The sequence below is a fragment of the Salvia splendens genome, chromosome 21, assembly GCF_004379255.2.
Source record: "Salvia splendens isolate huo1 chromosome 21, SspV2, whole genome shotgun sequence".
NCBI lineage: Eukaryota > Viridiplantae > Streptophyta > Magnoliopsida > Lamiales > Lamiaceae > Salvia > Salvia splendens.
The window spans coordinates 22,246,101-22,260,722 of NC_056052.1; the positions used below are offsets into that span (position 1 = coordinate 22,246,101).

At 34.0% G+C, this 14,622-nt stretch overlaps 1 protein-coding gene across 1 annotated transcript; it reads right to left on the bottom strand.

Annotated features, from left to right (window-relative positions):
- Window positions 1-91: 91 nt before the first annotated feature.
- Window positions 92-8,800, bottom strand: LOC121784884. Its single transcript, XM_042183146.1, has 14 exons — window positions 8,533-8,800; window positions 7,451-8,125; window positions 6,852-7,034; window positions 6,448-6,753; window positions 5,933-6,054; window positions 4,816-5,799; window positions 3,992-4,133; window positions 3,760-3,919; window positions 3,177-3,340; window positions 2,872-2,933; window positions 2,281-2,380; window positions 1,653-1,714; window positions 1,135-1,294; window positions 92-464 (listed from the first exon to the last, which is right to left on the bottom strand). The coding sequence occupies exons 1-14, from the start codon at window positions 8,701-8,703 to the stop codon at window positions 288-290; spliced, it is 3,468 nt and encodes a 1,155-aa protein (XP_042039080.1). The 5' UTR covers window positions 8,704-8,800; the 3' UTR covers window positions 92-287.
- Window positions 8,801-14,622: the final 5,822 nt, after the last annotated feature.

Here is a 14,622-nt window from a genome sequence, read left to right on the forward strand (position 1 = left end):
CAATATTTAATCACTAATGATGAGTTAACAAACTTTATAAAATGCAATACAAGATTAGGAACAACAGATAGGTAACATGAATTTTCAATAATGGCAAGCAAAATATTCGATGCTTAAATCAAACACTGTAAAATTGTCATGTACATAAGAAACAACTCGAAACAATAGACACATCGTATATAATTATGTACACCATAAAGATACCATTGCATACCTATTACAATGAGAAACAACAAATTTAACAGATTGTGCATCAGAGAACACATAAAATCATGCAACCACGAGATCTATGAATAAAAGATACAAGGCCCCATTCTCTTATTCATGACCCCTGCATAATACTCATTAGAATCAAGAAGATCCCAGAAATGAGATATACCGAATTCACCGTGTTTAGGTGACTGTAGATAGATTAAGTATAGATCTTCAAGACTCTTGGTGAATGCTCTTCTTATGACTTGAACCTGCGAAATAGTACATTAGGACTTGATCTGTTTATGAGAATGTTGTTTATAAGAGATAGTAACTGCCATTCATCACTAATATGCTGTATTATAGCTTAAAGAGGTGTGGGTGAGGGAGGGCTCTTGGAGTTGTTCACCAAATCTCAGTTTCATTAGTTATGCATCCCACTGGTCATCATCTTATGAAGATCTTGATTGCACACTCCACTAGTTCTCACAAGCAACATTGTAATTTTTGCCTATACACATGCCACTAAAAAGTTCGATGGTATTTTCATGCGCTTATTATGAATTTACCACTCCTATTGCTGGATTTCCACCAAAAAGGATTTAGTCATATATCTCAGCTTTACTTAAAAGTTCTTGTATACAATCCATGCAGGAATTTAAAAGGTGGTGGTGAAGTGAATTTTAATACTACTAATTAGCTTAATGCTTGGAGAGGTCATTCAAGAGAGGTTTGTTTTCAAGAGGTCTTTCTAAATTCCAATCTTCTGGAAGACTGACAGAAGCAAGAGTAATTTTTTAAAACCTAAAAAAATTGTCTTCAACGCCATATTTAGGTACTTCAGCATCAGAAAGGTGGAAAACAGAGGAAATTACAGGCCACCATCAACAAGCTAGTCAAGGCATTGTACACCATCACTATATGTGATTTGTTTAGAATCACCTGTGAGATGTCGATCTGGGAAAATTTGTTGGGAAATTTTTCGTCATCAGCTGCAGCTCCCACATTAATTGCAGCCAAGCGTGACCGGAAATCCATTGCACATTGCAAAATATTCTGGATAATGCCAGCAATGGATTGTGTTTCATTGGATAAGAAGCATCTGCAAGTTTACCATTAGTAGTTAACTGGAGACTATATTCATAAGAGTCATATTTCTGATGGAAAAAAAACAATGGGTAAGAGGCTGGTCCCAGGAATGAACACCTAATCACGTCTATCCTAAGATACGGGGGAATTAGCAGGGATGCAGTCCATCCCGAAGCCCACAGGGCGGCTTGAAACCACGGGATATCAAAGGTCAGGCATGAAAATAGGAGTTTATAAAATTTCATCCTTTACCAACATTAAAGACCGGAGGTTCTCGGGAGAAAATGGGGGGAAGGAAGGGTGAGGTGATGTACAACAATAAAGTTTCTGATTGTGTGTGTGTGTGTGTGAGAGAGAGAGAGAGGTCATACATGTGCTGTGACTCAGTCAAATAACCCATATGCACTGATTCCAGATCCAACATGTCTTTAACCTATAAAAAAATAGAGTACTGATTTTTTTACACATTGTAGCAGACTCAATCATAGAACAAATTATGTTCCTTAATACTGGCATGAGATCAGGCTCAGAAGAATCATCTTATAAGAAATACTATAAAGTATAGATTTTATATATGTGTGTGTATAATACTACACATAAGGATGCAGACGTAACCAAGCATCAGATAAAATTGTAATCGATCTAAATTCATTGTACTGAAGCAGAAGCCTGACTATTCTAAGGTGAGATGTCTCATCTTCATGTACGCTATACTTTTCTGAAGTAAATTGATGTATCATGATATTTCAAGCTCCTCCAGTTGCAAGCTATCAGAGCAGAGTTGAAGTTTTATCAATCCTATACCCATGGCAAGCACAAGCATAATGGAAAGCTACTAGAGCATATTAAAGAAAATACATGAGTATAAACTACAAAAAAACTTACCATGTGGATAATGAGAGTACACTTAATGGAAAACATAAATGACACTGCTGAAATATAACTTAACATGTAAAGAAAATTGCCGCTGTAAAACTGAAACCTAAATGAGCAACAAACCTTGTGCTTAAGAGAATGTATAAACCTAAACCAAGAGACTTGGGATAACTGTGACAGTACATATTGCTGCAATGTAGACACAAAATGGTTAATCTTGTGCCTGCAATGAAAGAATACAAATGATTAGAAGATGGGATGCAAATTTCAACAGTTAAAATGCCTGTGTCTCTATGAGCACTTATCAAGCACCAAAATGAAAGACAAAAGTAACCCCATCTAACATAACTTCGTGCTCAGAGACTCAAAAGGCACAGCCACACAGATCAAGAGAAGCTTATGAAATTTGCTACACACACAAAATAGTATCCCAAATTTCAACTTTTAAATGCTTCCCAGTGAGTACTTATTTAGCAGCAAATGGGTATTGATGCTCTGAGGGATTGGGGGAGGAAGAAACTTCCTAGATAGGAAAGAGGAGCTACTTCATTCCAAAAAACCAATAAGCCTATAACAGTATTGATCCCAGACTCCCAAAGTATTGAAAAGCAGATAACTCTAGGAATTTCTATGTATTCTTAATTCAACCAAAGAAGTCATGTTCCTTTTCTTACTTAACTTACAACAATAATAGGATTCATCTTTAGAGCATACCTTGTTTCAGTTAACTCTGAGAACTGTTGTGATCTGGCTGTTTGCTGCTTGAAGTCATAACCCTGCTTGACAAATAATGCCAATTTAAGTTCTAAATGGACATTAATTGATAGGATGAAGTCATAAGTCTTAAAAACAAATTGAAGCTCACAGCAACAGATTATCCTAACTACCTCAGAAAAAAATGACAAGCAATACTAATTGCTAAAATTGACAAGCAAATTGAAGTTATTTCTTTTTATTCTTTGAAAAAAAAAACTTCTTTCTTTTACGGATTATCATAAACGAAGTAATAGGAAGGGTACCTTCAGTAAGCACCATACATCACTCAGCGCAAAAACAGCAAGCTTGACTTGTATCAAAAAGTTAAATATATCAGAGTATAATTTCAATGCTGCAGGAGTCAGAATTATACTGACTGGCCAATCAATTTGGTATCCCAGTCCCAAATAATCGAAGGAGCGAATACCTGCCAAAAAGTGAGGTTATAATAAAGAGATGAAAGAACCACATGGAAACCAAATTTTTTAATGAAGTAGTCAGGTTAATACTGCGTAGTCCTAGATACATCAGATTACATTCAGTGCATATAACGTATGTTAAGAATGTAAAGAGCAGTCCCAGAGGACCTTGAGGCAATGTTGGAGTTATCAGATGCATGCTGAGTTATTTAAGATACAAATAATCTGCATATGAGTCCAAGTTATTGGGTATCTTCCCACAGATTGTGAATTAGTATTCTCTTCTCATGTTAATTTTACAGAGTTCAAATGTCATTTCCACTGAGAGCCCTTTTTAATTTGAATTTACAAGACCAATGTCATAGTACTGGTCCTCACTTTATTACATTCCACATGTACAAGATAAGTTGACATTTATAAAGCATACCAATGGCAGAAGGTGATAGATATCTGATGCCATCTCCTTTTAGGTACACGTATAGCCGATTCTTATTAGGATCTTTTTCACACGAAGACCTTCGAAGTGCCTGCTCAAGAATCCCTTGAATCTCTGGAATCCTTTTATCAACCTCATCAACATGCCATTTCTGATTTGCTTTGAAAAATCAGTACGAGATTTCAACAAAGAGGATCAGGTACATAGCTGAAAAAGAACATACACAATTCCGTAGAGACATGATAAACAGATCCGCCCAGTCAGCCAGCTCCATGAAATGATAACACCGCAATGACTGTAAATGTTCTTGCAATTTGAAACCTTCTATGAGCATCTTGATTGTCAGCCTGCTTATATACGTATATCTAATTACGTCAAGGAATTACATAAGTGCAGACGTGTTTGAAAAATGGATACAAGATCATCAGCAAATAACCATTTCATTATAATGATGCTTCACAATAGAGAGTTGGAGTAAGATAATACTAAAATATATGTATAGAAACGCTTAAAGAATTTATAGGCTTCGGAAATGATATTAAATCCCTAAATGACATGCTCCAAGAGCACGAAATAGCATATAATAATTTTACTGTCCAATAAGCTCACATTCATGCATGCCAAACATCCCATCCATCTCTTAAAGGACAGGATCCTAGGCAGCTGAGAATACCACCAGAAAGAAATGAAATCAAGACAAGGCCAAAAAACAAAAGGAGAACCTTAACATATGATTGCATGCAACAATCTACCTTTCAGTCACATGGATATCTGGACAACAAGACAAGCTGGTGATGATTACGTGAATGGGCTTTAGTGATGGCAAGAGGACTCCCTTTTGGAATAAACACAGAGAGACTTGGTTTATTATCAAATATTTAAAAAATATAGCAAAGATAGTGTTCACAGTTTGAGATGTGAAACAGCAGTACAGATATACTTGTAAACAGAAAGGCTGCATTGAACTCTCTGTGAGAGGTTTCAGCAAATAATCAAATATTTACCCACTACAAGATCAACTGAACAAACACCTAAATATAAGGATACTGAAGCGAAATCTCATCCAAAACGCATTTTTTTATCACAAAATCCAACGGCATGTCAGCTCCAGTCACCAATTTCATCTTGCGATCACTATTGGATCTGTTTCCAGTATTTTGAGATCTACCAAGCAAGCTCTCCCAAGCACTGCCTCCAGAAACATTTGGGGACGATAGATTTTCCTCATTTCCGCGATTGTGCAGAGGTAGAGACAAACCAACACTAGACAACTTTACTTTATCGCCAACGATATTGTCATTGTGGCATTCTACATCAAGGTGATTTCTAGTATATATTGTAGAAACATAAGTCTTATTTATATCCCGAACCTCATTGCCAATATTAGTGGCACTCGCTAATTTGACAGCATATGTGTCGACTGGAACTTTCACAGAAGTAAAATCAAAATCTATACTTGTATAATTTTCATGTCCCCTTTCTCCAAGGATAGACCTCGGACTGAAGAAAGAACATCTGTTCAGTATTGGGTTCATACTGAAAAATGTAGAATCGTATTTCAGCTTTGAAAGTTGCAAACTAGTAGTTTTCGAAGATGCCTTTGTTATGAGTGGATGCTGATCTTTGCTTGCAGCAGTGTTGTTGATTGAGACCTCGGAGAAATCAAAGTCAGTGTTTAGCCATCTGTGGTTTTCCGTGCATAGCTCCGATCCGCAATCAGGGGAATGCAACTGATCATGTTCAACCCTGTTGATGTGGTGCCCATCAAACTGGCAATTAGCATATTCCCTACTCGATACCTGGTTTTCAAGAGTTTGTATTCTGTTGTTTGTGGATAAAGTTGAGGAGAAATCCAGAGCTGATAAATAACTTGTGTCTGGAGTGTAGGATAAAGAAATCGACGGTTCTGCCTCATCTTGCTCCTCAGAGCTTTCATAAGAAGATGAGCACTCAGATGATTCTAATAGATCTTCATCATGAGAGCACTCGTGGATGATGCTTGGTACTTCAGTATCCACCATGACACCATGCCTGCGATTTAAATAACAATTCAATAGACACAACAACATCAAAGAAGTGGATGGATCTTATTTACATGAGTGTTCATGGTTTTTATGATTGTACCAAGAGACTAACGTGTCAGTAAACAGAGAGGATAACTCACATATTTTGATTCTTTTTATCACTTATAGATGATATTGAGCTTTCTTCTGTTGCAGAATATGCTTGGTGGTTCTGGTTCTTAAGATTATTCGCAAGACTCAGTGAAACACCTAGGTGAGCAGTCTGAAAGAGAGAATTTTTTCAGAACAAGTAATACACAAAGTTGAACGGATCAGAATCATTCGTTAAAGAAAAAAATTAAACTACTGCAAAAATTTCATCTAAAATGAAGCTACTCATCATGCTTTCAACACTTGTAATTTGTCCCCTGAATTCACAGGAATTCTATAGAAAAATCTCAAGAATGGATACGAGTTCCTTAGGTGCTCAGTCCGGCAATTGACAAAAGACTACCTAGCACTTCATTTGACAATCTCACCTTGAACGATCAAGCAGATCAAATGAATTTATACACACGTCATACAAAGAAAACTGAAGGGCACTTTATGGACTTCGTATAAAAACCATTGTATGCTAGAAAGTCATAAGCAAACTGAAAGTCTAACAAAAAAATACCTGTCGAGAACTAAAATCAAGTTTATCTAAGATGCTGTCAGCCTTTTCCAGCAGTTGTTGATGATAACTGGCTCTCACATGTACCATTTCTTCAATAGCTTCTTTGTCAAATATAAGTGGAAATGACCCAGGATATTCATTTTCCAAACCAACCAATCTGGGTAGGATCTTTTCATGGCAAAAGCATGTACCAACATCATTAGACAGATCAAGCAACTTCATTATCACCTGAAGCTGTTGACCAGTTCTACAAAGTGGAATAAGGCACTCCTGGAGAAAACAGGGCACGGCAACTTCATCTCTCACCTGGGATAAATTCAATTCAAATGATCAGAGATGCTCTACAGGAAAAGGATGTAGTATCTCAAGAGATTCTAAATCTCGAGCATAGTGAGTGGTATTACCCTTATTGTGGGCAAAGGCGAGCTAGAGCCACCAGATGCATTACTTGCACATTCCACAACAAATTCATTGTAAGGGTCACTAATTGAACCATCATATATCCATGACCTTATGAATTCGCAATATGGTTCATATGACTGGAGAAAGATGAACTTGAGGAGGGGACAATGGCCAGGATCAGCAACCTAAAAGACAGTTGAGATAATATTCATAAGACGAAGGAAGCAATTGACAACAGAAACAAAGTAACTATTTTGTATGGGCATAACAATGAACTACATGCAGCATTAGCTAATTTCCCAACAGCAATTACCATGTCTTCAACTAAATTACAGGGACTATGATTTTAACCACTCCATGCTATTGAACTCATATTAGAGATAATTTGTCTTACGATCTCTTAGATAGACCGTTACTATGACAAACTGTTAACCCGACATTCGATAAAAATAATAGATCAAAAATAAAACTATGAAAAGCAACGTAAATGAAGTGAATCTGAAGGGGGAGTTGAACAATTGAGTCAGGAGCTACATTTTAGGTAGACAGAGTCAGTTGAACCAAACTCATAAGACAAGTGAACTACTTGAGACAGGCTGACCTTTAACTGAATATATAGAAATGAGAGTAAAGCACCACTTCTTGGGAAGGCACTAAACTCTGAGTTTGATTTAGCCCTTAAAACTTCCAGTGAAGAAACTGGAAAATTATCAGTTAGATGATCAACATTGCAGAGATTTCCCAGGGCTTCCATCTGAGTTCTCAATTCTGCTGTGTGAAGGTAAACCTCCAAGAGTGTCATTTCTGAATGCCCAATGTTAGTAAGACATCCGCCATCCTTAGTCTTCAAAAAACGCCTTAAACTAACAGATGCAGACAATGTGTTTAGTGCAGATATATAACCATCTATGACCTTTCCCACAGAAATTGCAAATGCCTGGTTGATCAAAGTGAAACCATGCAAGATGGAGTTTCCTTCTTCACCAGAATCAGCATTTGGTTTTTCCTTAAGGTCTCTCACTCCATCAAAATCTGGATTTGTAAAGTAATCGACAAATCTACGGAGGAGGAAAATCATGCAGCCAAACTGGCCAATGGAAATAAGTATATTCCCTATAGCAACAGTACTTGAAGAGCGACTCCACAAACTGGGATTTCGATGAGATGTTCTATCCGCTGAACTGCAACAAAGTAACGCTGAGAGCTTTTCGATAGATATCAAGGCTGATTCCACACCTTGGAGTGCATTCATGGCCAATCTCACCAGACTGGGCTCCTAGAATAATTTGAGGATATTCAGAGACAAAGACAAGAAGATGCAAAACAATATGGCTAGGAAAAAATAAACAAAATTAGCAACCTACTTAGTACAAACCAAAATGCATTCACCTCCACATTCTCTCAACAATGCCAATATGATTTGGAGCTATCACAAGTCTTTAAATGCATTTCTAGGTTCTAATATGCGCATTGTGCTCGTATTTCAACTCAGACTGACGAGGAAACGTTCGCAGATAATGACGATTAATGAATTGGAAACACTACCTACCATGTTTCCTAAATAAAATAAACTTAATTAACTCAAGCTTCTTTGATTGGAAAAAAAATCCACTACAATGACGAAAAATCTGAATATTATTCCACATGAACAATGAGCCAGATAGAGACGAAAAGTTCAATTACAGAGACAGTAGATGTAGCATATAGAGCAGCGGAAGAGGGAGGGGGAGGGTGTGAGGACGCGCCGCCTTGAGAAGAAACGGAGTCCCACGATCTAGGTGGAACCCATGGATCATCGAGTCTAAGCTTCTCCAACAGAGAATTCAGTACAGACGTGGACGAATCCAACGCCATTATCGCGCTAAGCCGACGGCAGCCGGCAGCCGGCAGATGCAGACAGCCGGAGACGGAGATAGAATGAGGGAAAATTGAAAATTGAATGGGGGCAAAATTGACGTGGAATTTTAGGGGTAATTATACTATTGACATAAAATATTTAATCAATGTTTCAAATTAGTACAACGAATCTTAAGTTAGCATAATACATATAAAATATTTTATTAATAATTTTAATTAGTACATTATGTTAAAGTCTTTAACGCCGTTTAACTTCTTTAATGTTCAAAGCTCCAATAAAACATGTATCACCATACAGTGGCGGACACAAAAAATTTTTCTAGCAGGGGCTTTAATATACACTCCTCCCATGATAGACAATCCTTAGGACGATGCGAGATTTTATGCAATTTCATTTTAAAGAGTTTAAATAGAAAGTAAAGGTTATTGGATGTTTTAAAGTAGGTAAAAATGAATAAATTAACATAGAGAATATATTGTTGAGTATTTTAAAATAGGAAATATGAATAAAATAAAAGAGGAAAAATATTATTGGGTGTTTTTAAATAAGAGAGATGAAATATAGTTATATATTTTAATTGTAAAGGATCATTTTTGATAGGATATAAAAAATAAAGTGAGTCATAAAATAATAATCATATAAGTATAAAAATACATAAACATGTTATACACATAAAAACCAGCCCAGCATATATTTAACAAAAATATATCCATGCATATTTGGGGAGTGTTAATTTGATAGTTTTTTTATCTTTTTCGATTTAATTAATAAGAACGAAAATTACACGTGGCAAATTGTAGACCACAAGTTTTCTAAAATCCTATGGTCTTAAATTAGTTGTAGTTAACAACTAAATGATGAGTTAGCAATTATCACTCCCCTGCATATTTATATCTTACTTTCCTATAAAATTAGTAGTAAAAGATAAGTTTTTAATGTAAAGAAATAAGTTAGTGAAATTTTCTACATAGGTTAACTGGTTAGAGTATAGTATAATTTAAAGGAGGCTTAATTCAGTAATTAATTTTTTAAAAATCCCTTAATGGAATGGTTAATCACTCCTTAAAGGTCATTAAATTTTTTAAAAGCAATATACTTCGGATATGAGAAATTACAAGTTATATCTGAAATAAATCTCACACAAGTTTTTTATGTAAAAAAATTATTATTATAATAATATTATTTAACTTTTTTGTCTTACTCTTCTTCTTCTAACATACGTCTTCTTCTCCAAATAAAGGAGCAACCATTGTTACTGTTCTTTAAAGTTTAAATAATCAAATCCAGCCCCTTTTAACATCCAACTTTTATTTATTTAGTCTGAAGTATCATTAATTTGGGAAGGGCTAAGTATGCATTTCGAAAATTTTGAGAAAAATCTCAATAGAAAATATATAAAAAAATATGAATTGGGAAGGGCTTAAGCCATCCCCCACCCCTTACTGAAAAAAATATGAATTGGGAAGGGCTTAGTGAAAGGTTAAATTAACATAGAAAATATATTGTTTTCTTGTTAGACAAAACAGCAAACATCTTGTGTGGCGGACACAGTAAGGGGTGGGGGATGGCTTAAGCCCTTCCCAATTCATATTTTTTTATATATTTTCTATTGAGATTTTTCTCAAAATTTTCGAAATGCATACTTAGCCCTTCCCAAATTAATGATACTTCAGACTAAATAAATAAAAGTTGGATGTTAAAATGGGCTGAATTTGATTATTTAAACTTTAAAGAACAGTAACAATGGTTGCTCCTTTATTTGGAGAAGAAGACGTATGTTAGAAGAAGAAGAGTAAGACAAAAAAGTTAAATAATATTATTTTAATAATAATTTTTTTACATAAAAAACTTGTGTGAGATTTATTTCAGATATAACTTGTAATTTCCCATATCCGAAGTATATTGCTTTTAAAAAATTTAATGACCTTTAAGGAGTGATTAACCATTCCATTAAGGGGATTTTTTTAAAATTAATTATTGAATTAAGCCTCCTTTAAATTATACTATACTCTAACCGGTTAACCTATGTAGAAAATTTCACTAACTTATTTCTTTACATTAAAAACTTATCTTTTACTACTAATTTTATAGGAAAGTAAGATATAAATATGCAGGGGAGTGATAATTGCTAACTCATCATTTAGTTGTTAACTACAACTAATTTAAGACCATAGAATTTTAGAAAACTTGTGGTCTACAATTTGCCACGTGTAATTTTCGATCTTATTAATTAAATCGAAAAAGATAAAAAAAACTATCAAATTAGGGTTTTGGATGAAAATGTCAATATAGTGTTTCGAAAATATCAACACAATGCTTTGAAATGTCAATACAATGCTTTGAGAATGTTAACACATATCTTATATTGACGTTCTACATGTATTATATTGACATATTTTATATATCATGTTGACATTTATTGTTGTACGAAAAAATTGAAAATTTTTAAAAAAAATTTCAAATTTTGACATCGGAACATATGCAAGTGAGATCTCGTTAGAATCTTTATGAGATTATCTTTAATTTGATATATGTTGTGCGAAAAAAATAATTTAAATTGAGAAAGTTATATGCGTTTTAAAGTTATAGGATATTTTTCAAAAGTTAGTTACAACTAATTTGTTGTAAATTGACCTTAATACCCTTATTGACGTTTTTTTATCGTATTGACATTTCGGGGCTAATGATCTAGGCCTTTAATTTGAATATCTAATGGCTATTATTTAGTTATAGTTAGTAATTAAGTATTGAATTAGCAATATAACACTCCCCCAAATCTGCATGGATATATTTTTGTTAAATATATGTTGGGCTGGTTTTTATGTGTATAACATGTTTATGTATTTTTATACTTATATGATTATTATTTTATGATTCACTTTATTTTTTTATATCCTATAAAAAATGATCCTTTACAATTAAAATATATAATTATATTTCATATCTCCTATTTAAAAACACCCAATAATATTTTTCCTCTTTTATTTTATTCATATTTTCTATTTTAAAATACTCAACAATATATTCTCTATGTTAATTTATTCATTTTTACCTACTTTAAAACATACAATAACCTTTACTTTCTATTTAAACTCTTTAGAGGAGTGTATATTAAAGCCCCTGCTAGAAAAATTTTCTGCGTCCGTCACTGGATGGAGAGTTTTCTAGTGGGAGGATCTACTGGCTTGTGAGAAATGGATATATTGAAACATTCGACTCGAGGAGTGAGGTGTTTGGGAGGATAGAGCTTCCAACCAAACATATGGTTGGCGATCACCTCTGGTTGAAGTCGTGGACTAACTGCGACCTTTGTATGGTGTACTACGATTCCGACAAGAAAATGAGGAATGTTTGGGTGATATTGCTGGAACGTCTTGGTTTGAACTGAATATGCGTGCTTACCAGCTTCCTTATTTTAAATCGATTCCTTGTTACTGTTACTGTTACTGTTACTGTTTTGAGAGTTTAGTGCCACCAGTTTCTCACAAGATTGCTCGAAGAATATGGTCATGGACTTATGGTATTAGTTAGTTTTATTTTTGTTTATCATTTTTTATTATAAATTTTACATGAACAAAGTGATTTATTTCCTTATTTTATTTGATTAGTTAGTGTTTGATTTTGATGTTCCCGATTCATAGTTCCATTTTGACTTCACATGGAATTTTTAAATAAATTTTGACTTTATTGAATAAAATGAAAAAATAAGTGAGTGGAACTCAGAAATTATAAAAATGTAAATGAAACATCTCCCTGAATAGCTAATTGAGACTTTATACATTGAGTATTTGTTTGTGTCATCTTTTATCTTTGTAATTAATTTTGTGATTGGGGACCATTACTCGATTTGTTTCCATATTTAATTTTCTGATTTGTTTATTGATAGATAATAATGTCATCCTTATATTTATAATTTAATTGGACTGTTTATAATTTGATTTGATTTTGAGATGTATTTTCTTTTAATATTTAGGATTAGGTTTGATTTTGATTTATTGCCATTATGAGATATGTTTATGATTAAATTTATACTCCTGTTAGTACGAGATATCCTCCAAATATGAGTAGAAATATACGTGTCATGCAATTCATAAGAAATCAAGCAATAACGTATCTGCGAGAATGTTACTAACTGAACTGCGCGCCATGCGGTCAACGAATATAACAATTTCCTATAGTAGTATAATTTTAGAGCAAGTTACTCGAAGACATGACACGATAACAACATGAACCTGACATCACGTGATAACCACACGATCACTGGCGGAGCCAGCTCATAACAAGGGGATCACTGGCGGAGCCAGCTCATAACAAGGGGTACCATTGTACCCCCAAAACAAACGGGTAAATATAGGTTATAGAGATTTGCTCACAAAGAAGTATCATTGGCCTGATGGTTATATGCGTTGCTTTTAACATGGAGGTTCCGAGTTTGAAACTCTTTGACTACAATCTTGGGTTCCTTTATCTGTTTTGAAGCTTTTAATATGTTCTAACAATTGAAAATTCTACTATATTGTTTTAATTTTTTTCTGTTTTATTTTGTTAAAACAATTTGTTTAACTTTTTCATATTTAGTTTTATCAAACAATTAAAAGTTGCTCTACAATAGATATATTTTTTAATATTTTTCTATTTTATTTTGTTAAAACAATTTTTTTTATCTTTTTTCATTTTTTGTTTTCAAACAATTAAAAGTTACTCCACAATAGATATGATTTCTCGTTAGTCATTATGTTTGCATTTTATATAAAAATTCATAACTCAACTAAGAGAATGAAAAAGAATGTAAGGAATTCAAAACTCTTAATTATTTGTCGTACCCCCGAATCGAAAATCCTAGATCCGCCACTGCACACGATAAACATAAAAGTATACGATATAACGACATAATGATGATGGTGGTTATCGGTGGTGGATCCAAAATTTTACGTTTGACGGTGCGATAAATAATTTAGTGATTCGAAACTTCAAAATCCTATCTATCCATTTTTCCAATCTTCTTTTATACTATATACTATTTTATTTTCTCAATTAAAATTTATAATTTTATTTTTATTGGAGTATTAAAAAAATCATGAAGATATATGCATTAGAAGAGAATCGATAAGAAATGTACTAGTACTATATCAGCATGAGAGATTTCGAAAAAATGTACTCAATTCACAAGCCTTTTGAAATATAGGATTAAATTCGCTAACCTTTCGAAATATGTGCAACGAATTTTTCAAAATAAGGGATTTTCGAATTTTTTACCCATTTTCTCTCTTTTTTTTACTTATCACTTCTCTCACAATATTTATGAATGGACCAAATTACCCCTAATAATTCCTTTTTTTTTTCAAATTGGTGTCACCATATACTTGTATATCCTGGCTTGCTGCTCCAGCTCCTTCCACTGCACGTCTGTGAATGGCGGTGCCCTTATACCCCCATTCCCACCACCATGATTGGCGCTTTCTCGCTCATCCTACCTCCTTTCAACTACAATCTTCCCCCCTATTTAAACCGATCAAATTCAGTAGCACTAAGGAATCTGCAACAGTGATAGTAAACCTTGAATTAGGCAAAACATAAACATTTAAGCATTTGTTCTTCTTAAATCATCCTTGTTAAAGCAATAGTGATACAAGTGAACGAATTAGGCCTCAAGATGAGAAATTTGTATCAATTTCTATCAAAAAAGAAATGCTAAGCTAAAACAGTGCATGCTTTTGCAACAGAAACGCACACATATATAAATGCAATCAGAATCTGAATAATAAAAAAGGAGGGTGGAGGCGGCGAAGGTGAGGGCGATGAGGGTGGAAGCGGGCGGTGATTTGCAGAATTGAGGGAAAATAGAACTGGAGTAAAAAATATCAATGTTGTGGTGTAAATACTAATTTGGTTAGTTCATGAACACTATGAGAGAA

What these genes read in the sequence shown, in the direction of transcription:
- LOC121784884 (XM_042183146.1), bottom strand. Translation starts at nt 8,703, where the DNA reads ATGGCGTTGGATTCGTCCACGTCTGTACTGAATTCTCTGTTGGAGAAG. An exon ending in TTCTATATATTCAGTTAAAG is followed by an intron (nt 7,035 to 7,450) that starts GTCAGCCTGTCT and finishes ACTGTCTTTTAG; the next exon opens with GTTGCTGATCCTGGCCATTG. An exon ending in ATGTATGGTGCTTACTGAAG is followed by an intron (nt 2,934 to 3,176) that starts GTACCCTTCCTA and finishes TTTGTCAAGCAG; the next exon opens with GGTTATGACTTCAAGCAGCA.